Here is a 25,596-nt window from a genome sequence, read left to right as displayed (position 1 = left end):
TCCAGCTGAATAGCACAACATGAGCCATCTGTCAGTATATCGTATGCTTTGGCAATAATTCAGTAATTATCTTCTAGTGCAGTTGGTGATGTTACGCATCTGATGAAACGCTTATGAAATGAAGTACTTCAGGGAAATAGACCTTTCAGTACACGCTGTAGAATTGCAGGCAGCTTTTTTATTACTTCTGAAATAATTGTACTCTGCTTTTTTATTGCAGTACCTCCTAGAAATGAAAAGCTTAATTCTGCCCCCTGAACATATTCTGAAGAGAGGGGACAGTGAAGCAATAGCATATGCTTTCTTCCATCTTCAACACTGGAAAAGGGTAGAGGGAGCATTGAATCTCTTACACTGTACATGGGAAGGCAGTAAGTAATCATTTTTCTTACAAAGAAACTCATCAATTATTTTGATTGAATGTCATGAGAAAATAAAAGCATTTTGTAAAGCATAGAATGGGGAGGATTTGGAGGTAAATTATATTTCATTACCACTGAAATATTTAAAGTTCAATCAGAAAATATACGCCTCATTTAATAGGAAAAAATTTTCTGAAGTCTTGGATTCTGTTTTCTGTGTAACACCAAACAAAATTTCCCATCTTCTTTGTGACATATTTTTTTACTCATGGATAAGGGCTTCATAACTTACCTTCCTCATCCTGGAGTTGCAGAAATTTGTTTGTCATTAATTGAAGGCTTTGATTTTGGGAAATTATGGACGTGCCTTACAAGCAAATAAACATTAATGTATAGTATAAAACAAGATGGTATTTTCTGATTTCTTTTTTCATTAAATAGAGTGAGTCCAGTGGAGGACAACTAGAATGCCTGGGAAGCTGATATAGGAGACACTGAGGGAGCTGTTTTTAGCCAGCTTGGAAGAGACTTCCTGTAGTTGAAGGGGGGGTCTAACTGCTGTCTTTAACCACCTGATGGGGATAGCATGGAAGGCAGAGTCAAAGTCTTATCAGAAGGGCACAAAGGAAAGACGGGAGGCAGTAGACACGCATTTTGGCACAAGAAATTCCATCTAGACATGAGAAAAGTATTTTTAGAATGAAAGTGGTGATGGATTGGAACAGGTTGCAGATAGGTGTTGGGATGTCCATCCGTGCAGATACTCAGAGCTCAGCTGGACATCGCCCTGAGCAGCCAGATCAGCTTCAGAAGATCACCCTGCTTTGAGTAAGAAGTTGGAGTATGACCTTTGGTCAGATCTAATCCTGTCTTTTAGACATGTTCTTTTCAGGTTCCAGGGAATTAAAAGCTACTATTTAGAATCAGCCTTTGTAGGCTTTTTTAATGCTGATTGTTCATTCCCTAATCCAATCCATTTGTTTCTGCTGTACTTTCTGCTGCTATCTTTCAGCCTTTTCATATGTTATTACACAACTGTTTTTTCCTTCCTCCATTTGCTGTTCTCATTTAAGTTTCTTAGAAAAGATACAGTTTGTCACCATGATAATTCCCACTGAAAGGAAGTTATCACTTGAGATGCAACTTAAAAGTGGTCATAGCTTCCTTCCCTGTGCTTTTTTTCACTAGCTATCCTTCTGTGGTATTAACTTATTTTCTAGATGCTTACAGAAATCCTTTAGCCCAAGACCTTGTTATGCCATCGTTATTGAACAGTATTTTAGAGGGAATCCTGAATAGAATCATAGAATCATAGAATTGCTCAGGTTGGAAAAGACCTTAAAGATCATCAAGTCCAACCACAACCTAAGCAGACTAGCCTAACAACCCTCCGCTAAATCATGACCCTGAGCACCACATCCAAATGGCTTTTAAACACTCAGCCACCTCCCTGGGGAGCCTATTGCAGTGCTTAACAACCCTTTCTGTAAAGAAGTGTTTCCTGATATCCACCCTAAACTTACCCTGGCACAACTTGAGGCCATTTCCCCTCGTCCTGTCACCTGTCACCGGTGAGAAGAGACCAACCCCGCTCTCACTGTAAGCACCTTTCAGACACTTGAAGAGAGCAATAAGGTCTCCCTTTCAGCCTCCTTTTCCCCAGACTAAACAGCCCCAGTTACTTCAGTCTCTCCTAATAGGGCATATTCTCCAAGCCCTTCGCAAGCCTTGTTGCCCTTCTTTGGACCTGCTCCAGCACCTCAGTGTCCTTTCTGTACTGACGTGCCCAAAACTGAACACAGTACTCGAGGTGAGGCCACACCAATGCTGAGTACAGGGACAGAATTACTTCCTTAGCCCTGCTCACCACACCATTCCTGATACAAGCCAGGATGCCATTGGCCTTGGCCAACTGGGCACACTGCTTCCCAGTGCTGGTGGAATAGACCTTTGTTAAACTGAGGAGTGCCTAAGAGGTAGCTTAGGAGCAGCTTTTGGCACTGAAGGCTGGTTACACTGCAGTCATTCTGCCAAGTACGAGCTCTCATCATCTGTGCCTGAAGGCCTTCCATCCAACTACTCAAACTGATTCCTCTCTTCCTTGCCTCCACAGCAATCTGAATATGTAATTCATTATGAAATATTTGTCTGTTAGTTATCCTGCAAGATGTAAATTAGTGTTATTGCACAACCTGTAAAGAAAATTCCATAATTCCTTTTGCACGGTAATTTCAGTGAGAGAAGTCCTCAAGATTGTTTTTCAGATTGCCCGCATGCATGCAAATGGCCATGGATTTAAAGTTTTCACTCGGATTTAATCAAATAACTATAACTTCTGGTTCATATCTTAATATGAGTAATATTCTTCAAGGATGTACTACTAAGCTATTTGTGTCACTCTTACATCCTTTCCTTGATAAAGATTTCCTTATTATCTCTGTCCGATTTTAAGCTAAATCCAGTGGAAACATGACAGAGGAAATGAATTTAATTAAGCACACGTTTGTACCAACAGCCTGCCATATATGGTCAGTTGCCATCACGTTCTTTCTAGGTGTTCATGTGCTTGTCATGTCTTTAAATTGAGCTGTTCTGACAGTATTCACCAGTCTCACTTCAGCAGCTTGTGTGTAGGAAGTTTATGCCCATTTGTACTCTTCAGTTCTAACCTTGTAGAAATCAGGTAGAACTAAGTGCTGTCTTTGAGCCAATCAGTCATTTAGGGGTACGTTATGAGTGCTGCTAAGATGACCCCTTATGGGAGGTCACTTCTAATTAAGGCAGCCTCTAGCAAGGTCATGTTCAAACATGAAGAAACAAGAAAATCACGCTAGCTACACAGCATGGAGAGGCTGTAGGTTCTTTCAAAGAGAGTCTCATAATTCAGCAGTATTTTGTACCTCTTCGTGTTAAAAAAACATTAGGTAGGTAGGTTTATTCCACACAAGCGATTAGAAGCATGAGTCTTCCATTTACAGAGAGCTAAGGAACAGCACATCTTTAATTTTCTATCTTTAAGAAGCTTCTGACAACAGGCAAAATTTATTAAGATCTATCTCAATAGTCTCCCACAGAGCAATGACTGATGTTGATTTGAGTCATACACCTGTAGTATAGACTGGCTCCAATCCAAATACTGAAATTGGAAACATAATGCTTTTATTTTAAAACAATATTCAGTCGTATTCAAATACAAGAATACCACGTGCCAGCTGGAGGTGCACTGGCATATTGTAATTGTGCTCTGAGGATTTCTGCCTTCTTTTCTCCTGCTTTAAATGGTTATCAAAAATAAACATGGGTATAATTGCACAAAAATTATGACTAGTGTTATTCCAGATGCCACATGCACAACTGAAAACGCTGGGGTTTTATGTATTTTAAACCAACTCTTCTGTTGTCTTGTGAGCAAGAGATAATGAAATATTATCATGTGGGGGTTGCTGTACCTAATATCTAAACTATACAGTGCTTCTAGGACATTTGCTGAGAAAAATATTGCTGCAGTGACTGATGTTCATAGGAATAGTGAGAAAAACACATCAATTGCACTTTAAGAGTGAGATTTATGTATCGGATAATGGAAAGGGATGCATTGATTGCAGAGCTGTAATTCAGTCAAGCGTATGGATGTTTCCATAAACCACACGAGCATCACTCAGATGGCCCATGACATCATCACAGGGCAGACTGAGTAATCCCTTTCCCTCCCTCTCTGTTGTTATTTTCAATTTTAAAAGTTTATAAGATTAAGTATTGTTTTGTCCATGACCTGAAGATTTATTTCAGAAACCTGACTTTATCTGGTCAGAATTCATTTGAGGAACCTGGTTTTAATAATTCAGTATTAATCTTTGATTGCCAAATACAAAATGGAAACACGACTGGAAAGCTGTTTCTCTGGGCTTGTCTGATCGATATTACCTGTCTTGTTTGAAGTTCTGTGACAAAATCTGTACATTTTCCTATAGGATTTTAAGTGTATTGGGCTATTATCTTGCAAACATGTATTTATGCACCTGTAACATGGTCTGACTTTACACTGCCAAGAATAAAAGAACTGTGTCTTCAGGATTAAAAGCTCTCTGACATTTAGTTAAGCAATATATACACTAGTTGTGACCAAACATAAATTTTTTTCTGTTTGTTCTCCAAAAGTGTAATTACAATTAAATGTCTCCAGTGAGTACCACACTCACAGTCATTAATGCACGGTGTTTTCTTTCCAGCTTTCAGAATGATCCCCTATCCACTGGAAAAAGGACATCTTTTCTACCCTTACCCTATTTGTACAGAAACTGCAGATAGAGAACTACTACCATGTACGTTCAGCTTTTCTCTTCTTATCGTTGACACCAAGGAATTGTTTATCTGAACCTTGCACTACTGATTGCTCCCAATGTTTTTCAAATGGGGTATATTGGAGTAGAGCAGTCAGGTGACAGCAAACCTCTGGAGCTCACACAGTTGTTTAAAAGACAGTTTCAGGCCGTCAGTCATAACGATCAGCTATCTTTATTATTGTCAGCAGCGTGGAGATAGGGAGTGAGATTACCGAGGAGATATAAATCTGTTAGATCTTGCTCATTCTCTCTTGCCAAGACGGTAGAAAATATGTCTGATCATTTACCTAGGAAACACCACATCAGACCAAGAGCACGGCTGCACAGCGGTGTTAGTTTTGTGCAGTCAAATTAGCTACTTACATTCCAAGGCAAGATCAAGCCTGCCTGAGGACTGCCAGATCATTAGCACAGCTGTTACTCTGACAAATTATTTTGACATCTTCTGAAAAGCAATCCGAAATAACAAGAAAGGATTCTCTATGTGTAATGATGTGCGTGCCGTTCTAAGGAGATTGAAATTACCTCAGTCATTTATCATATACATTTATGGTATGTATTAGCAAAGTGCCAGCAGAGTTCCCAGTGCTTGACAAGATATGGCTATAAAGACAGCCCTCAGCAAGTTTTTCAGAGCAAGCTAATGGAACTATTTGCAGTGCTTGCAGAGGAAGAGCCGAAGCAGTCACTCTTGCAAACAGTTACACTTCATCCTCACATGTTTTCTCACTGAAGTCAGTGGGACTTTGTGTGAGCACACATGGGACACGCGCAAGGGCAGAGGGGATAAATACGAGTTGATCCTAGGAAGGAGATTCTTCGCTCACGATCTCTGTTGGGGTGAATCAATACAGAGGAAGATTCTTCTAACAAAAAGTAAAAGTCTGCTTCTGCCGTGAGCACCGATTTTGAGGGTGTTTGCCCTCTTTGTAGTCTTTCAGTCATAACCTTGGGCCTTGGGCTAAAAAATGTGTTGCCACTTTTAATGAGCCTATCTGAGTAAAGGCAAGGTGAGAGGAACAGGGCTGAAATCCACCCACTCCGAGGCTCTCCTTCCCAGTTCATTCTCACTGATACTACGCAGAAACGCTTGGCAACCAACAGCGTCTCCCCACCCCATTATAATCAGCCTAATTATAACAACACCTCTTAGAGTGTTTTGCCTGCTTTACTCAGAGGGATACTGAGCAGGGGAGGGTGGAGTGTCAGGAGATTTAGGAATGACAAAGTCATGCAGAATAGCTCAGCACTCTTTCTAGTTGCAAAACTCATTTTTCTTTTCAAATTCTAGAAGTAAGGGACTCCTTTAGCAATGTACACAGAGTGTCATGTTTTGCTCTTGCAGCACAGGAAATGCATTTCACTGCAGAATGGTTGGCTTTGAGCAGGGAAGGGTTTAACATACTGTGGCAGATACAGACCTGTTAAAGAGATTCCACATACCTGTCCACGGCCTTTAATTGCATGTAATTAAAAGGACAGTGAGAAGTTGAGATCTAATAGGCTTTCCTAATTAAAACATCAGTCACATAACGTTAGTCATGACTGTGGCTGTTTAAACCAGGTAAGAATGTTGTTTGGTTTTTTTTTACATACAGTGCATTCTTCCTTCTTTTTCCTGCAGCATTTCATGAAGTTTCAGTTTACCCCAAGAAAGAGCTTCCCTTCTTCATCCTCTTCACTGCTGGCCTATGTTCTTTCACAGCCATGCTGGCTCTCCTGACACATCAGTTCCCAGAGCTTATGGGGGTCTTCGCAAAAGCAGTGAGTATTCTCTGCTGCTCCTCTCTTCTGGTAAATAAAGGCACAGATACAGGAAAAGCTGCACTCAATATTGCTGAGTATTAAACAGCTGTGTGTTCGGTAGTATAAAACAAACATTGTGAATGTCTGAGCAGGGGGACACAGAGCAACTGTTCAGGGGACTGACCAGTAAAGCACACTGCTGTCTTTCTTCTTTGGTTTACCTGGTTCTTGGGTTAGGTTAGATCTCAGGTGGTTTTGCCAAGAAGGTCTCGGTTGGAGAAAGTAGTATCTGTTGTTTCTTACATAATCCAGTAAAATCAACATCATGGTTTGCAGAACTCCTCTTTTATCTAGAGGTGCCATGCTTTCCAGTGCAATAGAAACTCTTCATATAAGCAGAAACACAGCATGTTATTAATGAGGAGAAATTTGCATTCTTTCCCCAAACTGCCATGAAAAAAGCAATCTCAGTATTTCCTTCATAACTTTTCTTAACTACATCCAAGGAACTGTGTGCTAATTCTGCTTTTATAATCCACCAAGGATTAGTAAGAGTTGGAGACTGAGGGGGAAAGGCCATGAATAGTGCTAAAACATGCTTTTCTCATTGCAAAGCCAAGGACATCATTGCCCTGGTAGGATATTCTAGGATATGAAAAAACATCAATTTCTTGAAAAGTTGCTGGGTGTCAAAATGCTGTCTCCTCCTTCAACAAATACGGATTATCCTCTGCAATAATATATTTTCTCAAACATATTTGTACCTGATGTAGGTCTTGTGTCTCTGGTGCTTTTGATTTTGTGGGGTTAGGGGCTGAAACATGATTACTTTCTCCTGTTTCTTAAGTGTGTATGTATGCATTTGGTGGACAGTAAGTATGTAATTCAGGCATATGTTTTTAAACTTCTTTGTTAAGCTTTTTTTTTTCCCCTCCTTGAGTCTTTGCAATGCGTGACCCATGTTTGAGGGCTCTTTCCATGTAATCTTCAGTTTTCTGAGAGTGGCAGTTGATGGCCTGTTGCAATTGTCCCTGTGCTTTTCAGCCCTGTGTCCTGAACCAAGGGGTGTCTGTCAAACTGGCAGCGTGATGAGGTTTTGCACTTCATGTGCCTACATCAGACAGTGGGCTACTGGAACAGACAAAACTTGGCAGTGTGTTTGTGTGAGCTTAACTCACCTGCTTGTGGTTGCTGACTGCAACCAGACAGAGGTATGAGAAGTGGCACTGGTGCTGTGCTAGCTACTGTTTCTGAATTGTGTGCAACCTGCAGGCTCCAAGGCCATTTCAGGGGTAGAGTCAGACTAGAAGGGTCTCTTCCTTTGTGTATAAGAACAGCTACCATTGGTGTTAACAGAACAGATACCACAAGACTCTGTATGTCACTGTTAAGCTTTGCCTATCAGAGCATATAAAGCTTCTAACTAATAACGTAAGCACAGACAAATCAAAATGTGGGCTGTTCTGGTGACTGAGTGCTGGGAGCTGGCATTGGCCTTTGCTCAGTCTCAAGGTGGTCAACATGGCATATTATTTTATGCTCTCATGCACACACAGAGCCCCAGAATAGCTGTATGTGACTACTTTCTGTTCTCAGGTGCACAGTTTGCAATATTTTTTTTCCTGTGCTAAAATGGTCTTTATTAACTTGATTTTGTCATGTCTGTCATGATGTTCATGTATTGAAATTTCTTCCAACGGTACTGACTGCACCACAGTAGGAGGTGGACATGGAGGTAAATTCCAGCTAATGACACCTCAGAGAACCATTTTAAACGTGAAGACACACGTTTTGTCTCTGGCAGGTCGTGACAAATTCTGCAGTGATGGGAGAGCCTTTCTCTCATGCTTCAGTTGGTTTGGGGTTGAGTTTTCAGTGGTTTCAATGTGAGCCTGAGCCTGGGATGTGAGATGTGGGAGACTTTTGTAGTTCACCGCTTTAAGTTTTGTAAAAATGGGGATCTCTCTTGCCTGGCTGCAAAACTGAGAAATCTGTGGATGCACAAGGCTCAGAATTTGGCAGAAAGGCTTTATGCTTGAATTATTTAATTTTGATCATGCTTAGAGGGTTTTACAGAAGCAAACAGCAAGAGCTTGTCGTGTTGGACTGTCTTGTACTGAGGAGTATTGTCTCCAGGATTTTGATCTGAATGTGTGTATGCTTTCTTTGCAGTTTCTCAGCACCCTCTTTGCCCCTTTAAATTTTGTGATGGAGAAAGTAGAAAGCATCCTGCCCTCCAGCCTGTGGCACCAGCTGACGAGGATCTGAGGGAGCTCCCGCTGACTGACTGCCACGACATCTGCTGTGCCAACGTTTGGTTGACCACAAGAAAGCATGATAAAAAAGGGAAGCAGTTCTAAGACTGAAAAAATCTTCATGGATTGTCTGTTCTCATATAAAAACTGTTTCGTTGTACAAAATTCATTGATGTTAGGTTCTATTATATTTTGCCTTCAGAAAAGACAAACTTAAAAATAAACTTTTGTGTATTGCAGCATCGCTGTCTTTTGGCTTCTTCTTCAAAGCTCACATTCTGCTTTGTGTGCTTAAGCGTGTGTGGAGCATCTGCTTCACCACAACTCAGTTAATGAGAAAGCACTTATTATTCACACTTGAAAGCACTGAGATATGTTTGTTTGTCAATAAGAACACAAGTGAGCAAAGATGAAACTCCCATTGCTGGAGTTGGTGTAAAAGGAGAGTGTTCCTTAATGGTTGCATTATTTTTGCCCTTTGATCACACATTCACTAATCTACACAGGAGAAAGACTTTTGGCCAAGCGAGCTGTGGTACTGTGTTAAAGCAAACACTGCTGTATGGTGAGAAACATGGCAGCCCCGTGCCAGGAGAAACTGGCTGTGAGAGTGGGAAGAACACAGAAGAAAGAAGAAGGCAGAGAGCCCCATGGCCGGCTGCAAAGCAGTTTGCTGTGGTGTCATTGAATCATAGAATGTCCTGGGTTGAAAAAGGACCACAATGCTCATCTGGTTTCAACCCCCCTGCTATGTGCAGGGTTGCCAACCACCAGCCCAGGCTGCCCAGAGCCACATCCAGCCTGGCCTTGAATGCCTCCAGGGATGGGGCATCCACAACCTGCTTGGGCAACCTGTTCCAGTGTGTCATCACCCTCCTAATATCTAACCTAAACTTCCCCTGTGTCAGTTTAAAATCACCCCCCCTGTCCTATCACAATCTACCCTCGTAAACAGCCGTTCCCCCTCCTGTTTATGTGTTCCCTTCAAGTATTGGAAGGCCTCAATGAGATCTCTCAGAGCCTTCTCTTCTCCAAGCTAAACAAGCCCAGTCCCCTCAACCTTTCTTCATAGAACAAGTGTTCCAGTCCTATCCTGTGTCATAATTAGTGTGGTTTATGTTTCATGTGAGATGTGGCCTGAGATAGCAGGAGGAGGTTTGCTCATGGACAACATGTGGAAATGTGGTCTGATACATATATTCTTAGGTTTGCATCTGAATTGCTAAAACAGCAACAGGGAACACCCTCAAAGGGGGCACACCTGCACACGAGCAGTAGTAAAACTAAGGGTAATTCATGCACCTGTTGTCTCACAGCAGTGCTGTGGAACCAGAAGGAGCAGGCACAGTCTGCCTCTGGTGGCTGTGCTCAGTCAGCTCTCACTGTCCCCTGGTTCTGTGTCACTCATCCCAGCAGCCTCCAAAACTTTTTGGAGTTAGTTTATATCATGCCCAACATTGCATAAGAACAAAGTGTTGTGATTAACAGTCCTAATATAAGTGTGTTTGCATATCGGTGTCTACATAGCTACGTACAGATGTTGATGTTCACCAGCAATCGAGGTACAGGTTTGGCCTGCTGCTGGGGGAAGAGGAAATGTGAACGACTATCTGTGTGGGAATCATTATTTGTAATAGACTGAGAGAAAAGAATGCTTAACTCCTTGGAATGAACAACCAGAGCCTTCCCTTGAACTACGGGAACTTAGAAGAACTCAAAAATATTGTATATTTCTGCTATTTCTAATATCCACCGCCTTTAGCAGTAAGGAGCGATGGATTTTATCTGGCATGTACCTTTTGAGCTGTAATTGTAATGGTGGGCAGCTGAGACCAGGTGGTCAGACTGGGGGCTCTTTGCCACTGGGCAGAGGCTGCAGCCTGGGGCTCTGCTGCTGGGGAGCTCAACACAGCTCAGATCAGAGGAGGTGCAGCCTGTGCTTCTAGTGACAGATGGAAGCCTCTGCCTTAGTGCAGAGAGGAGCACTCTGACTTCTGGCCATTCTGAAATGGCAGAAGCTCCCAGAAGTGCTTTCTTTGTGGAAGAGGCAGAAGAAGTGCTTATGAGAGTGAGCAGCCCACACGGTGACAGCAGCCATAAGGCCGAGCATTCAGGAAGTGCAGTTTCCAAGAAATTTTAAAAACCTTCTAAGATGAAAGCAAATTAAAAGCCCCAAAGCAGTCAAAAAATGTTTTTAAAAGTCATTCTATCTACAAATTCACTAATACATTATTCATTCATTATTTGCCCCCTCCCTGGAAGCATTCATTCAAGGCCAGGCTAGAGGGGCCTTTGAGCAACCAGGTCTAGAGGGAGGTGTCCCTGCCCATAGCAGAGGGTTGGAACTAGATGATCCTGAAGGCCCCTTCCAACCCAAACCATTCTATGATTCTATAATTTCTACATCATTTCTTGTATAGGTGAAATAAGGGCTTAAGTAACAAGATATGTAGCTAAGCCACATTTCCCAGTAAGGTGTCAGCCTTGCTCCAAGCTTCCCAGTATTTCTTCTGCCAGAATAAAATTTCTGGCACCTTCAATACAATGACCCTGAAACACTTTACATGAGGCTGCAGAACTCAGCTGCATTCTCCTGCTGTTGTTGTAGGTGGATGGTTGGATCAGATGATCTTAGAGGTCCTTTGTAACCTAACGATCCTGTGGACCAAAGGATGAAGTTAAGAAGCAGGTGAGGCTGATTTAATCTTCTTTTATTTGACTTCCCAGGACAAGTTCCCTCGCAGAACTGAGGCTCCCTTTTTTCCAGAATATCAAAATACTTTCAGCATTATTACCGGCTGAATTTGTACATCACTCAGAAGATCCCTGAATCTTTCCAAACACACACAAATAATACTGTACTGCTTCTAGGTTCTTTTAGTGTAAAGCTTTGCTCAGACTACGAACTCCATGCAGATTCAATTTCACAGTGAAATTTGAATAGAAGTTCTCCTTAGGGCTGACCTCTAAATAAAATCAGGTGTGAAATTTTGCTTGTCCAACCTAGAGCCAGAGTTTCCTGTAATGAGGCCAATATCGTAACCACTGACCTTAGAACGTACACTGGGGAATGTGTATCCCATTGCACACATGTATGCGTATACCACTCGCATTGTGGATGGCACGCTGGCAGGGCTGTCAGCAGCACTCAGTTTGTACCCAGAGTCACAATCTCCATCCACAACAGCCCCCAGCACCACTCCAGCGAGGCCACGGCCCCAAGGCCTTGTCACCTGCAGCCACTGCTGGCGTTTGCCTTTGTGTGCTGAGCCAGACAGGACATGGGCCTAGGCAGTCTGCCACCGCCACCATCAAAGGCCAGCGTGTTCCTCATCAGCTGTGGGTTTGTGGAGAGTGGATTTGGAGCAAGCCTCACTGCACCTGAACTGTAAGTATCAGTTTAAGCACACTGAATAGGTTTATTAAATTTAAAATAACATGAGAGCTGATAGACTCTATAGAACAAAACCCAATTATTAAGATAAGGCATTGCCTTCTCCACCAGCTTTCTGCATGTTTTCCTGTTTATTATGTAAATGACAAATAGGAAACCCAGTCCCTACGTAGTTGAGCATCCTGTTTCCAGATGTCATTGGGCTCAGAAAAAAATCTCTTTTCTTTGATCCTTCAGATCAGCGGTTAATATTAATGACCTTTAACAAGCTCTCAAGGCAAACTGTCACAAATATATACCTAAGGCATTTGCTTTCACTCTTTTATAGCAGATGAGACTGTTGCAGTTGAATGCATTTCCTGTTCTCTCCTTTCTGCTATGGGCCAGTCTCTGCCCAGCAGCGCACACACAGCTCCATGTTGGGTAGATGGACAAATTCAATTCCAGCAGAGCCATGAAATCATCCTGGCCTCAAAGCTTTCCATGGAGGGGTCCCTGACCAGTGCCCAGCCATGCAGCCTCACAGGCTGAGTGTCCAGAGCAGCAGGTCCTCTGGAGGAAGCCACAGCCATGGCAGCAGAAGGCCTAGACCTCATCCTGGGGCCTCACCATGCTTGTGGTGGCAGCAAGGGCTTACAGTGAAGAGATGGGGGTCTGTGTCGGATGGGAGGCCCAGTGGTGGCAGCTCCTTCCAGCACGGCGTCGGTCCACACAAATTGTGCAACAGCATGGTCCTGCTGAAACATGTAGTGAATGCTGCAAATTTGGCATGATTACTGGGCAGCTTCTGTGTAATGAAAGACAAAATGGGCATAAATGTAGCAAAGGCCTCAGAAGCATTTCCTGCACAGACCAGCACCACACGTCATGTCCGGGAGGCCCAGCCCGCAGCCTTGGGCGCCTTGCATGTGTGGATGTCCACTTCCTCCAGGCAGTCCTGGCAGCGCACCGCGCAGCACCAGTGGAACTTGCACTCGCATTTGGTCATCCTGCTGACACGCAATGTGTCGTAGCCACGGCCGCAGCACATCACCTCACAGCTGTCCATGCCGCGGGAGGTCTGGTTGCACACCCGGCCAGCCGTTCCCGGAGAGCCTGCAGGGGAGAGGCAGGGGTCACGTGAAAAGGCAGGGTGGGTTCCAGGAAGGACAGATAGCATGAAAATAAGGAGACAAATCTGCTGTGCATTTGGTCCTCCAATATCACATCACTGTTGATTATTTGTCAAATGAGAAATGCTTGTATTAGGGCAAAACTGGCCTCATAATTTGGGCAACCTGATTTCTGGAAATGAGCCTTGGAAAGGAGGAGTACAAGTGACCAAATATTGCAAGGCTCTGCCTGACCCCAAGAATGTCACAGCCCTGCATTCAGCCCCACGGCTGTGCAGCACAGCACTCCATTCTGCAGCCAATGGGCGGGCACACAGAGCAGCACAGGGAGGGCAGTGTAAGGCTGCTGGGCCCAAAACTGCTATAACTGGTGGCTGTGAGGGATGCGTGGGCAGTGACCTTGCTGCTGGCATAAAAGCCTGCAGAACCAAAGCACCCAGAACACCTTATACCACAGCTGCAATTTACAGCCGCTGCATTAGAAGGAACTGATCTGCTGTGGGCAGGAGGAGGGCAGGGAGACGGCCTGCTGCTCTCTGCACATCCCAAGTACTGGGACACCTCTGCCCACACCCAAGTGGCACAAAATGGCTGCAGTTACCTCCTCAAGACATTCCTGCCTGGAGGCTGCTGTGCCACAAAGGAGTTGGTGCTCAACTGATGAGAACTTATTTCAGAGAACACTACAGGATCTGTGCCACAGCTCTTGGCAGACCGTTTTCCATCTGAAAACGTCTTTGCCTAACCTAATTTCTCAGGTATTAATATTCCAATGAATTTCTGATGCAGCCTTAAGATGAACATTGCTCCAGCATTGCTTTTAGACCAGATAATAGCTATTTTTGCCTGTTCTTGGCCAAAATGAAATCCCCTACACAGGGACTATGATCACTAAATTAACTGGGAACATTCTGCAAAGCATATCTGCTCAGTTTTGTTACTAGTATATTATTTCTCAGGTGTACATGAAAATTCCACCTTTCTAAGGAATAAAATGCATGCAGACAGCAATTCAAATCTGTGTGAAGTAGGACAGCAAATAAATCTTAATTAATAAAAGCCCAAGCCATAATTTTTAATTATTATAAAACCAAGCTGCATTAATTCCTATTTTCTGTTGCTTCTCCCCATGGTGTACTTGGAATTATGTCCTACCACTACTGGATGAAGCACTTCAGCACACAGCAGCATGCACTGTCCACAAGGTTTCCCTGCCTCCCCCCCTCCCCAGCACCAGACAGACATCAGGTCCCATGTCTCATCACCCCAGCGCGCAGGCAGCAAGTAATCTCCCACATGTGAATGAAGCCACCTTCTCTTCTGCCAATTCCCACCCGACCAACGCATGATGAGCACAGTGGGGGAGATTTTGCTCTTAGCCATGGTATCAGAAATTTTACTCTTTCTATACATAATCAGGACAGGCTTCAACTGTTGTTCCAGTTGCTCACCCAGCCCAAGACCTTCCTTCAGCTTTCTGCTTTGGCCAGCCCTGAGCTGAAGTGCCACCTCGGGGTGGAGGAGGCTGAAAGCAGGATCATGTGCCCTGTCTCTGGGTCATGCTGCTCTCCTGGCTGAGCTCTGCCATCCCCCAGCTCAGCCCTGTCCCAGCCTGCCCAGCTCTGTCTAGACTGGGGAGCTTGCAGGGAGGCAGCTGATGGGCAGAGCTGAAGTTCTTTCTGTTTGAGCAAACAAATAGCGTTGATGTGGAAACCAGTGATGGATTGCACCAGGTACGTTCTACACTGGGAAACAGCAACAGCTCCTGGTGTCCCATCCCCACCATCTATGCAGGGGCCTGGATTGCAAGTGGGGAACCTAAGGGAGGGCAAGGTAGCACCAGTCCCAACCCTTACTTTCCCAGGTCCTGTTTTCAGGCATAGTTCTGCATGTAGAGGTCCTGGCGTCACTGATTTGGGCATGGGCAAGGACCCACAAGGACACAGAGCTGTGTGACCTTTGTTGTGGTCACATAGGAAGCCGGTGGCAGAAACCAACCAACCCTACTTTCAGACTACCAATTTGATCCATGAGGCAGTGCAAAAAGTTGGAACATTGTGCCCAAGCCAGCCCATGGAATCAGCTATCACATCCCAGACAGAGCAGAATACTTTTAATTGAAGAAGTGTGTTTGTAGGGCCTTGTCCCTCAATCTCCACTCAGACAAAATAAAGTCACAAAGGCCAACCTCTTGACAAGTATGATTGATGTTTGCACTGGAAATTTGATTTGAATTCTCCCATCCTTCTGCCACCCAGTCACCCACACATGTGGGTGTACTATGTTGATGGGGCCCAGTAACAAAGTCCTGGAATGCCCAGGCTGTGTGATGCGGCATATAGAGGACAACAATCCATAATAACTATGATTTGAATTAGATTCAAACTGCCTGGTGTTCTGCTATGGGAGGAAGGCCTCACATCAACCTCTGCATAAGGTCAGGTGATGCAATATGAACGGCTGTGATGAGGTGTGGGAGCCTTCCTGGGAAGGTGAGCAGCATTCCTCAGCCAAGACACAGGTTATTTCCCAGCCCAGAAGTTCTGGTTTCCAGATGTCTGGGGAAACTGCACAGCAGCCAAAGAGAATCTGAATGGGAAACTCCCACTGATTTCAACAGGAGTTTTGTACTGACTTCAACAAGAAAATGATTTCATTCCCTAACAGATAGTCAAAAGTCAGTATCATCTGATGTCACCTACAATACAAAACAAAAATCTACTGTGCTATTAGGGGAGGAAACTAGATTATCCATAGAATGTGGCAAAAGACAAAATAGTGCACATAGAAGCTTAGCTCCTGAGCAAAACTAACATTTCTGAGAAGTTCAGAGAGCCTCTTCAGCATTCCTGTGGCTCTGCCTGAGCTCAAGGACAGTTGTTGGGCACTAACCTCATTGGGGGGAACTAGGGCACACACATCCCACGCAGGGCTCCCCCTCTGGGAACAGACATCTCAGCACTCTGACAATATTCAGCATGCAAATTTAGCTTGCCTTGCTCTTGCCAAACTCAGTTCACCTACAACATGTGCACACAGAAGAAACATTCCCTTCACGAGGCAGAAAATGAGCAATAGCTGACAGCAGTCACACACATCATTGTACCTCTGGAGGTGCTCGGGCTCTCAGGTGAAGAGGACAATAGAGGAAACTAAACAAAAGGTAGAATTTTCTAGTCTCACCCTGCTACCTACCATGCACCTCTGAACCGTGTGAGAGGCAGGAAATTGTTCTAACTTGCAGAAAGTATTAGCGCTACCTCTTTGTTTTTAGTTTGAGTTTCAGAATTGCCATGCCAACACTCAACATTGCACGTGCCAACATACCCATGAACACTGCCAGCTCTATGGCCTGTACATCAAACCCTTCCTTTCTTCCTGCTTTGCAGTCATTTTCTTGAGCAAATGTGGAAAGTTGAGAACTATATTTTTTCCTCATTCCTAAAGAACTACAGTGACATTATTTCTCTATAATGCGAGACTTTCCCTTCTATTTCTATGTAAAATATGGCTTCAAGCAGTGAACTTCATTACTCAACACTTGCCTAAAAGAAAAAAAAAATATTCACAGAAAATTAGTTCTGAAGGTAATTTTCAAATCAAGAAATATTCAGGTGGACCCTACACACAAGGCAAGTATGAGAGGCCCTGACTGGGCAGGCAGAAAACAGCCATCTCTGGGAGAACTGGGATTGAGCAGACCAGCAATGGAGAGACAGAAATGTGTTGACAAAAATCAGCTCATTCAGAATAAGCTGACAGTGAACACATGGCTGACTTTTCTCTCTGCAGCCATTGCCAGCTGCCCTGGTCCCTCAGGTCCAGGAGGATCCCAAGTTTGCTGGCATCTCCTCAGTCCCTCAGGAGGATCCCAAGTTTGCTGGCATCTCCCCAGCCCTCAGGGCTGGCCCTTGCTCTGATTGAAATCATTGCGAGCTCAGCATCAGCCCCATGGGCTGGGACCTTGCCTCATATGTTCTCAGTGCGTAAACTGGGAGATGCAGGCCAAGTAGTCACACAGGGACTGACTGTGTAGGGCTAACCTTAGTGAAAAGTGTCTAACATAGATCAGCATTGGTTTCCCTCCATGGGTTACATACTTGAAGTGCTAACACATCTTGCCCAGTGCCAATACTTTCCAGGCTAAATTTAATTTCATGTTTCTCTTTCGCTTCAAACCTGGCCTTCCCTATTCCTCTCAGAAATACAGCAGATGGCTTATGTGAAGCAATAAGGGAAAAAAATGACAGGGAAGTAACCCCGTAAGGAATCCTCAGACACAGCTGCTTGCTGGAGACACATAACATTGTCACCAGTCTCCCCATCTGCAAGCAGAGGCAGCAATGCTGGCTTTGATAGCACCAAAACATGAGCAAATGGTGTCAGGAGAAACCTGTGTGTGACCCAGAGCAGCCTAAGGTACATCTCATATGGGTTTTCAGCAGGTCCTGAGGGGCTGCCTGAGACCACCTGCACACGGACACAACCTTTACCCCACCACCACCTTAACAAGGCCAACGCCTTGGTGCTACCAAAACATCTGCAAAAAGTCAACCCCTGCTCATCAGTGCAATCCTGCCATCACATCTAACTGGAGAGGTCAACTAACTTGGATCTCAACTATTTTTTTTACAGGAACATGCTACATGGCTTTAACAGACTCCACAAACAACAGCCCCTTTTAAAGGATCTGCCAGTAAATCGATGATGTCTATCATATGGCTGCTCACACATTTATTCCCAAAGCATTCTTTATTTTTTCACCTATCTGTTCAAAATGTGATAAACTTGCTTCAATTTTCTATCATCCTAGCCTGCATGGATGGTTAAAAAGCAACATTTTAAAAATTAAAATGTTTTTACCAGAAGCTTACAAGCAGACAAAGAAGGCTTTAGAGCACTTCTGAGGTGAAGCTACGCATTTGAGGAAAGCCAGTACATGCTGCACCCGGACTGCCATCGGCGTAACGTTCCCTCTATTTTCTTTTACAGCATTATCCTCTCTAACAAGCCTCACCCTGTACAAACCCCTGTATAGGGGATGCTTTTATTGAGTTTGGCAGCTGGCAGTTTATGTTAATATAAAGGAAGCGCATGCAAAAAGTGTGTCAAAATATGAAAGTTCACCATAAGGTCTTCAAAAGCCCTCTGGGATGTCCAACCTCTGCTTCTAGTGAATTATGATTAAAAAATATATAGATGGGCAAAAATTGTTCTGGCTTCCACACAACCAGAATCAAGTGGATTCTGAACAATTCTGCAAATCTTCATTTGGTCCTTTTCTAAAAGCCTTGAAATCTTAACGCTAGATAGAGGTCATTGGCTTATTACGCTCTCTAGCTATTAAGTGAGCTGCTATTAGTGGTTTCCACAAATTATCTCCCTTCTGAAAGCAACGACTCCTCTTCTCCTTCTAGGAAAGAAATAATAACTCAACGTTTTTCCCTCTGTAGGGGTGAATCATGTATATACGTTTCAGTGCCTCCCCCAGACAGACTGCGGGGTGTATGCAGTGACAGCACCCTCAATGGCTGTCTGCCACCAGCAAACAGCCAAAGCTGCAAGCTCCAACAGGAGGAGGTGAGACATGGGGATTTTTGGAAGGATCACTGATGATACAACTCTGGAGCACCTTTCATTTACTGGGGTTTATGCATTAACACACCCAAGCCATAGAGAATACTGGCTCTGTCATTTCACAGTTTGTGAAGCTGTTGAGTTGTGACGCTTCACAAAACGTGCTATGGGAATCCTCCCCCAGCCCCAGTTCTAATCAATCTCTAGGTGCACAGCTTTTCTGAAGCATTACACTGCTGGAATTCCCAGAGGCAGAACTATATTGAAGGGCATAACAAAGTACCGTGGTATTGTACTTAGCTGACACTGAGGTGCTGTCCACATATTTCCAAACTCAGACTTCCATAGTCTCATTTCAGTTAACCTCCAATCATCTAGGAGGGCTAATGCTCTGGAGTGCTCAACAGGGCAAAATAAAACTAATCAAGAAAAAATGCTGCTCAGCTGCTGATGTTATCTCTGCTGAACTCGGATCAGCTTGTGTTTATCTTTCCTTGCTCCATGAGAGTAGCAGGCAATCCCACAGCACTGTTCCTGTTCCCACTAAGGCTTACTGCAGCTTTCCAAAACTGCACTCTTCCCAACAGCCATATCTTCAGGCTGCTGCACGGCACAGAAACGCCTCATCAGGATTGTTATCTGGGGAGGAGTGGGAGCGTATGCCAGGCTCCGGGTGGGGAGCAGGGAGCAGCGCCGCGACACACGCCCAGCATCCTCCACCAGCAGCTGACTGCACCGGATTAGGCTTGCTGCAAAGGCTGTTACATGGCTTCCTGATATAGAATTGGGTTGTGTACTGGCGCTCCGTCTAGGGGGAAAGAAATCACAGACTTTACAATGAAACAAGCAGCTCTAAGCAATGAATATCGAATAAAATCTATTCTGCAGAAAGTTCAGTAAATCCTAGTCTGTACACAATGCCACAACATGCCCATTTATTCACTTAGATTGAACTATTAGACCTTATGTACTAGTCACTACCCAAGGAACAACATGTTCTTGTGCAGGTAATAAGCACCATCTGCAAAAACCATAAATAACTTTTAAAGTTATGTTGACTACTTAACTAACCGGGATCAGTGCACAACATAAGCATACTGGATGAAACTCCGGGTTTGCTAAAGTCAATAGTACATGAGCAGGATTTCACATATTGTTCTTATTTAAGTACAGTTGTTTTGCAATGTTTATTCCAAGTAAACTTGGATTGTAAATACACAGCAATGCCAAAAAGAACTAAGCTGCTTTGCTATCTAGATACTCCTATGGCTGTGTCATAGCGGGTGCACTCTGGTACATTATACAACATATTCATCAGTTCCACATCAGTTCCAGCATCTTTCATACATCATGCAGTCTGGCTCTCTTCTCCACATTTCTGTTTTTTAGTTGCTGATTGTAAATTGCCACATCAGGAAATAGTGCACACTGGTCAGGAGCTGTTGGCACGATTAGCACTGCTCAGTAGTGCTTCAAACCCTGTAACATTGCTAAGGGTGTCCACAGAAATCTCCGAAAGCAGAACGCTTCAGTGCTAACAGCAGTCCTGGAACTCCACCTCTTCCCACTGGGGCTGGTATGACTCTACAGAAAATGTGACAGCTGCTACGGACTGAGCCAACGCTGAGTCACAGAAAGAAATAACCACAGTGAGACCTGGTGCAGCATGCTGTGCCTCACCGAATTGCACCCCTTCAGTCACCTGCACACCCTCAGCAACCTGCGCTGCAATACAGGCTGGTGCAAGTGGTGCACAGAGCTGCTGGCCTCCTGCCTGCAGGAGAGGTGTGTCTGCAGCAAGGAGCTGTGGGAAGGAGCAAGTAAAGGCCACCCAACTCTTCAGAGTGTACAGCAGAAGCATAACAACATGGAAAAGAAGTGGTGTTAACTGAAGGCGGCACCATGGGGACACCACAGGACTTGACTCTGCTGCAGAGACACGGGGTGGCTCTGGAGGCTATGTGGTCTGGGCCAGCCTCCAGAGCACAGCTCCAACTTGTCCTAAGGACAACCTTTGCCCTGCAGAGTCTCCAGGACTCCAGCACCTGGAAGAAACTGCTGAATTACATCAGAACTGGCTATCACACATCTAATGACATTGAGGAGCTATGGATCTTGTACAGAGTCGTTCTTCCAGAACATCTTCCTTCCTGTTTCCTGCTGGTTATATGCTTGGATTTATATATATACACTCAATAATAATGATATTTTTTTTTACCTGTAAAGTACAAAGGTCTGAAATAAAACCATTCACGTGTAATGATAGAGGCTTACCTACATCCCTGTCCCTGATACAGTAGTCTGGAGAGCTTTCAAAGTATACCAGGTCATTCTTAGTTGGCTTCTTAAATCTCTTATTAGCCACAGTGAAACCCGTGCCATCTTGATTCATGACCACCTGAATCGCTCCATTGTATTTCTTCCACAGATAATCTCCTGTTTTCCTAAAGTCTGCCATGGCCAGCCAACAGGTCCTTAGAGTGCATGATCCACTCACACCGTGACATTTGCACTCCTGTTTCAAAAAACGCTTCACGGCCTGTTTAGAAACGCAGCAAAATATACACAGGTAAAACAAACTGTAATCGAAGCTTCTCAAACCCTTTCCATTGATCCTGCCATGCCAGGCTCGCAGTGGGCCTTGAAACCACGGTCTGTAGTGACACCCACTGGTAGCACCAAGTCATCCGACAGGGCTGGTCTGCTCTGCTTGCTTCTCTCAACCACACCATCTTCCGAGGTTTCCTTGCCTCCCCCCTCCTGCTGGTCATCCCAAAGACCTAGAGCACACAATAGTGCCAGATACAGTTCCAGCAATGGGAAATAAAGTGGGTAAGGGACACAATCGCTCAGCTCCAATAGGTGAAGGTGCTCCATGTCACCATGGTTCAAGCTGAAACTCTGCCAGACTGCATGTCCCTACTTGGGCTCCATGGAGCTGCTCCTGGCTATGAATATTTTTATTGTATATAAATAAAAGAACTGAGAATACTGTGACATTTTTACTGCTATGTTGTTAATGAACATTTTAATGCAATCAGGTTTAAATTTACTGTGAAAAATCTAACAGAACTGTCTAACTTCCTCAAATTGCTCTTAGGCGTGGTGTCTAAATCCCTACACAAAAGCAGGTGGTGTTTCAAACACTGCTGGGGAATTAATAAGCATTTCATGTTAAATGTTTTTGCAGAGACTCCAAAGCATCATACCTGGGCTGGGGCACACAATTTAAAAATGGTATTTGTAAAATGCTTACAAACATTACAGAGTGAGGCCTTAATTAGTTTGCACTGGAGAGATCACCATCATTAATTTAATGTCTGGGAAGCATTAATGTCTTTTCAACTTCATCTCAGACCTAGAAGCTATCTGCAAGCTGTTAGGGAACAACAGATAGGTTTATAAACAATAAATAATTTACCCTAATTCTGAAGATAAAAATATCTGATCTGTTATGCTTTAAGGGTTCATATTTCATGAACATATTAGAGTTTGTATGAGGAACAGCATCATGGGAGGAAGATAACAGACAGAAGAGGCACAAGATCAAAGATTGAGGTGCAGTGGGGCAGCGCTCTCCATTCAGGCGCCTGGTAATAAAGTGAGGATGTGCCACACAGGCAAAGTATGCTTAATTTTCTTCCTAATCTGGGTGACTGCTTCAAAGAACAAATAGGACTGGGATTCTGCTCAGATAGGGATTTAAGTGTGTGCTTGGTCTTAATCATCTGAGGAACTACTGCTGTTTTTAAAGGAACCTGGTGGACCCAGGCCCCCAACACCTGAAGAAGCACATCAGGATTCAACATCACTTTGTTGGTGGTGTCCCTGTACTGATACACAGCAAAGCAACAGGCATGATTCCTACGAGATTACTGTAAATACTTTTCAGTGTATTTCTGAATTAGTAAGATCCAGGCAGTCTCCTTTTTAAGAGGAATCTATGGACACGGGCTCAGTGCCGGGGATGAGAAGAATTTGAGGGCACAGATCCCCACCTGTGTGTGCAACCTGGGGGCAGCTGAGACAGTGAGGGGCAGTGAGCACTACTTCCTGTGGAGGAGGCCTTAAAGGATAAGGGAATGTGCAGATAATATTTAACAAATAAAAAGCCTACCTGCTTACCAGTATTATCCTACCATTTTGCATATACGTGTTTTTAAACTTAGAGATACCTAAATATTACAGAAAGCACTTCACAGCATGGAGCCAAATTACCCCTATGAAGTGTTTCCTTGTGTTGTAGATGGCAGCCTCTTTTGGACAGTGCCATACAGACAGCTGTATTAGTTTTCTTTGTTCCCCACTAGGCATACCATAACTGTGCCTATCACACTGGTAGCATTATACATTAGTTATACCTGCTGCTAGAAAACAGATGAAATAGAGATGTTGGAGGAGAAAAAACTATTAGGAAAACCATCTGCTTTCAGTACAATTAATTAATGAAAATTGGATCTTTTCTTTCTAATAAGAGCTAGTTAATATGAAACAATTTCACAATATGTTAAGGGAACTTTTTAATGCAAAAAAAAGATGAGGATATGAGCAATTTACTTCCTGCTAAATATGTGCTAAGGAAATCAGAAGACAAGAAGAAGTCTCTTCATGCCAGAAGTGGTTTGTGTAGCGCTATGAAATACCTTCCAGTGTTATTTTCGATGTTAAGACCGTAGTGAATTTTGAGCACGTTCTGAATAATGAAAAAGTACACTCCAATCACGTGCACTACTCTCACAACTTATTGTCACTACTCTCAGATATCAGAGCATGCATTCTGCAGCTCTTGCACCAGCAACAGCCAATGTGCCTGCAACTATTCCTGCTACCTGCAACAGTGAGCTGGAAACTTCTTGTGGAAATTAAACAGTGGGATTTTCATGCAGTATATAAAGATGTGTTTTTGTTGAGAGCAGTCGAGGCCAAATTCTTTTGGAATTAAATGTAGTATGACTCTGTTTTCTAAAAAGTGAAGTCATTTCATTTTCTCTCTGCTCATTCTGTTTCAGTTTACCATACATGCAGAGGAATGGCTGGCACTAGTTTTTCTTCAATACTATTTTGAATTTGCTTTCTAATAGTCCAGCCTGAATCTTCAGCATCCTGTAAGAATTTCTATTTTTCATTAACCAAAAGTAGTAGAACTCCTCCATGCATATGGATGAGACTCAAAACAAAACCTCCATCCACTTTGACTCTGCAAGGGCTGTACCTGTGCTCAGCTCCTACACAAGGAATTGCTGGATGGACCCAGAGGGGCACTGACAAGCAGTAGCACGTGGCATGCTGGGAGCCCAGCCACCTCCAGCCTTCGGGGCAGATAAAATGGCGCCTTGCCCTCCCACTCTCCCATGCTTTTCCCGACCTGAGACTGCTGTGAGAGCCGGCCCCACCTCACCCCACGAGCACGGCCATGACACCCACCTTCCTTCCTGCGCGGTTGTTGTGGAGGTTCATCAGTGCCCTGGCGTCCTTCCCTTTCCTTTCCTTGGCATCCACGAAGGCCCTGGCGAACTTAACGCCATAATCGATGTTGTCGCTGCAGCCGCCCCAGTCAAAGCGGCCCTTGCTGTCCTTGGCAGAGCCCTTCTTCTCAGGGTCACAGGAGCAGGACTTCAGCTCTCCCTGGCTGCATGCCCTCGTGATGGCAAACACAACGCCAGCAGAGGAGATGGCGTGGACGAACGCGGACTCCCGGCTGCCTGCAATAAGAAGCAGGCCTTATACATGGCTGTGGCGCTCAGTGTGAGCAACCGGCCTAGTTCACGGCCTGATAGCCCAGCCTGTGTGCTGAGCTACAGGTTAAGCTGGGCTGGAGCCACACAGAGGCGTGTTGCTTGCAGTCAGAACTGGCCATGGCTCAGAGCTGGATCCCTCCCTGGTATAACCCAGTCGATGCGGATTGAAGTTTGTTCCTGACATGGGTGACCATCCTTCCATGGCTCAGTTGCTCTGTGGAGATGCAGGGAGAGGGCAGCTGGTATTTCTGCCACTTACCATCAGCTAAGAGAAATATGTAAGTAAAGTGCTGGGTCGGAGAGTATTTGGGAAATCACTACACAGGGATACAGGAATAGCATCTGTGCTGCAAAATACTGCAACTAACTTCTGAAGCCAGCTTTTCCTCTTTGGAGGCGTTTAATCTTGCTAATTTCAAAGGGAGTAGTGAGAAATCTTTGGTGCTTTTTTTCCTGAAAATGAGGAAGCATTGAACCTGGCGGCCTTCACTAATCCAGGTGTACTTGGTGCAACCAGCAGCACCAGCTGTGTGATGCTGTGGCAGGCCAGGCCAGTGACCTGCACACACCACAGCCTAGGCACAGTTCCCTCCCACTAACGATGTTAATTCATTACATCAAGGACCAGCTGTTTTTCTAGACTATGCCTACTCCTCAGTGCATATTCCAAGGCAATAATTGCTTAAGTTTATTTAAAGATGTAGTAATTTACAGTGCGGAGTTGGGTTGTGTTGATACAACTCTATAGTAAGGGGCTATTTTCAGACTTAAAGAAGTTCTGAGTTTCACACAAAAGGAGTGAGCAGCAGCTTCTCCCATAGTAGCTGGGGCTGGTAGCAGTGAGCCACACCTGCTCCTTAGGTAGCGTTATCACAGTGTGAACACAAAGAGTTCGTGGCATTATCTATAATTTCACACTGGGGGAAATTGGACACTTTCATCCTTAGAACTGATAGAACAGCCACGGAATAATGCTGAGCATTTATGTCACGGCAGCACCTGGGTGCTTCACCTGTGCCACCCGCCCGGGCCCCCTCCTCAGCACGGTCTCTATCTCCGCAGGGCTGGG

At 44.3% G+C, this 25,596-nt stretch overlaps 2 protein-coding genes across 5 annotated transcripts in view; one reads left to right on the top strand and one right to left on the bottom strand.

The window, feature by feature from the left end:
• The window catches only part of ST7 (suppression of tumorigenicity 7), a 133,610-nt gene extending 124,662 nt beyond the window's left edge, over window positions 1-8,948 (top strand). For all 4 annotated transcript variants that reach the window (XM_010706685.3, XM_019612437.1, XM_003201976.4 and 1 more), the window contains 4 exons: window positions 221-371; window positions 4,592-4,684; window positions 6,330-6,469; window positions 8,624-8,948. In XM_010706685.3, coding sequence (XP_010704987.1) covers window positions 221-371; window positions 4,592-4,684; window positions 6,330-6,469; window positions 8,624-8,719 — 480 coding nt within the window. In that variant the 3' untranslated portion in view covers window positions 8,720-8,948. The remainder of the gene's footprint in view (window positions 1-220; window positions 372-4,591; window positions 4,685-6,329; window positions 6,470-8,623) is intronic.
• Window positions 8,949-11,136: 2,188 nt separating this feature from the next.
• Window positions 11,137-25,596, bottom strand: part of WNT2 (Wnt family member 2) — a 15,131-nt gene continuing 671 nt past the window's right edge. The window contains 3 exon segments of the mRNA XM_031552129.1: window positions 11,137-13,195; window positions 21,064-21,328; window positions 24,214-24,528. Of these exon segments, the coding sequence (XP_031407989.1) occupies window positions 12,966-13,195; window positions 21,064-21,328; window positions 24,214-24,528 (810 nt within the window). The 3' untranslated portion in view covers window positions 11,137-12,965.

The sequence above is a fragment of the Meleagris gallopavo genome, chromosome 1 (genome assembly GCF_000146605.3).
Source record: "Meleagris gallopavo isolate NT-WF06-2002-E0010 breed Aviagen turkey brand Nicholas breeding stock chromosome 1, Turkey_5.1, whole genome shotgun sequence".
Classification (NCBI taxonomy): Eukaryota; Metazoa; Chordata; class Aves; order Galliformes; family Phasianidae; genus Meleagris; species Meleagris gallopavo.
Note: the sequence above shows the minus strand (reverse complement) of the source record. Positions and strands in the feature narration are given on the sequence as shown.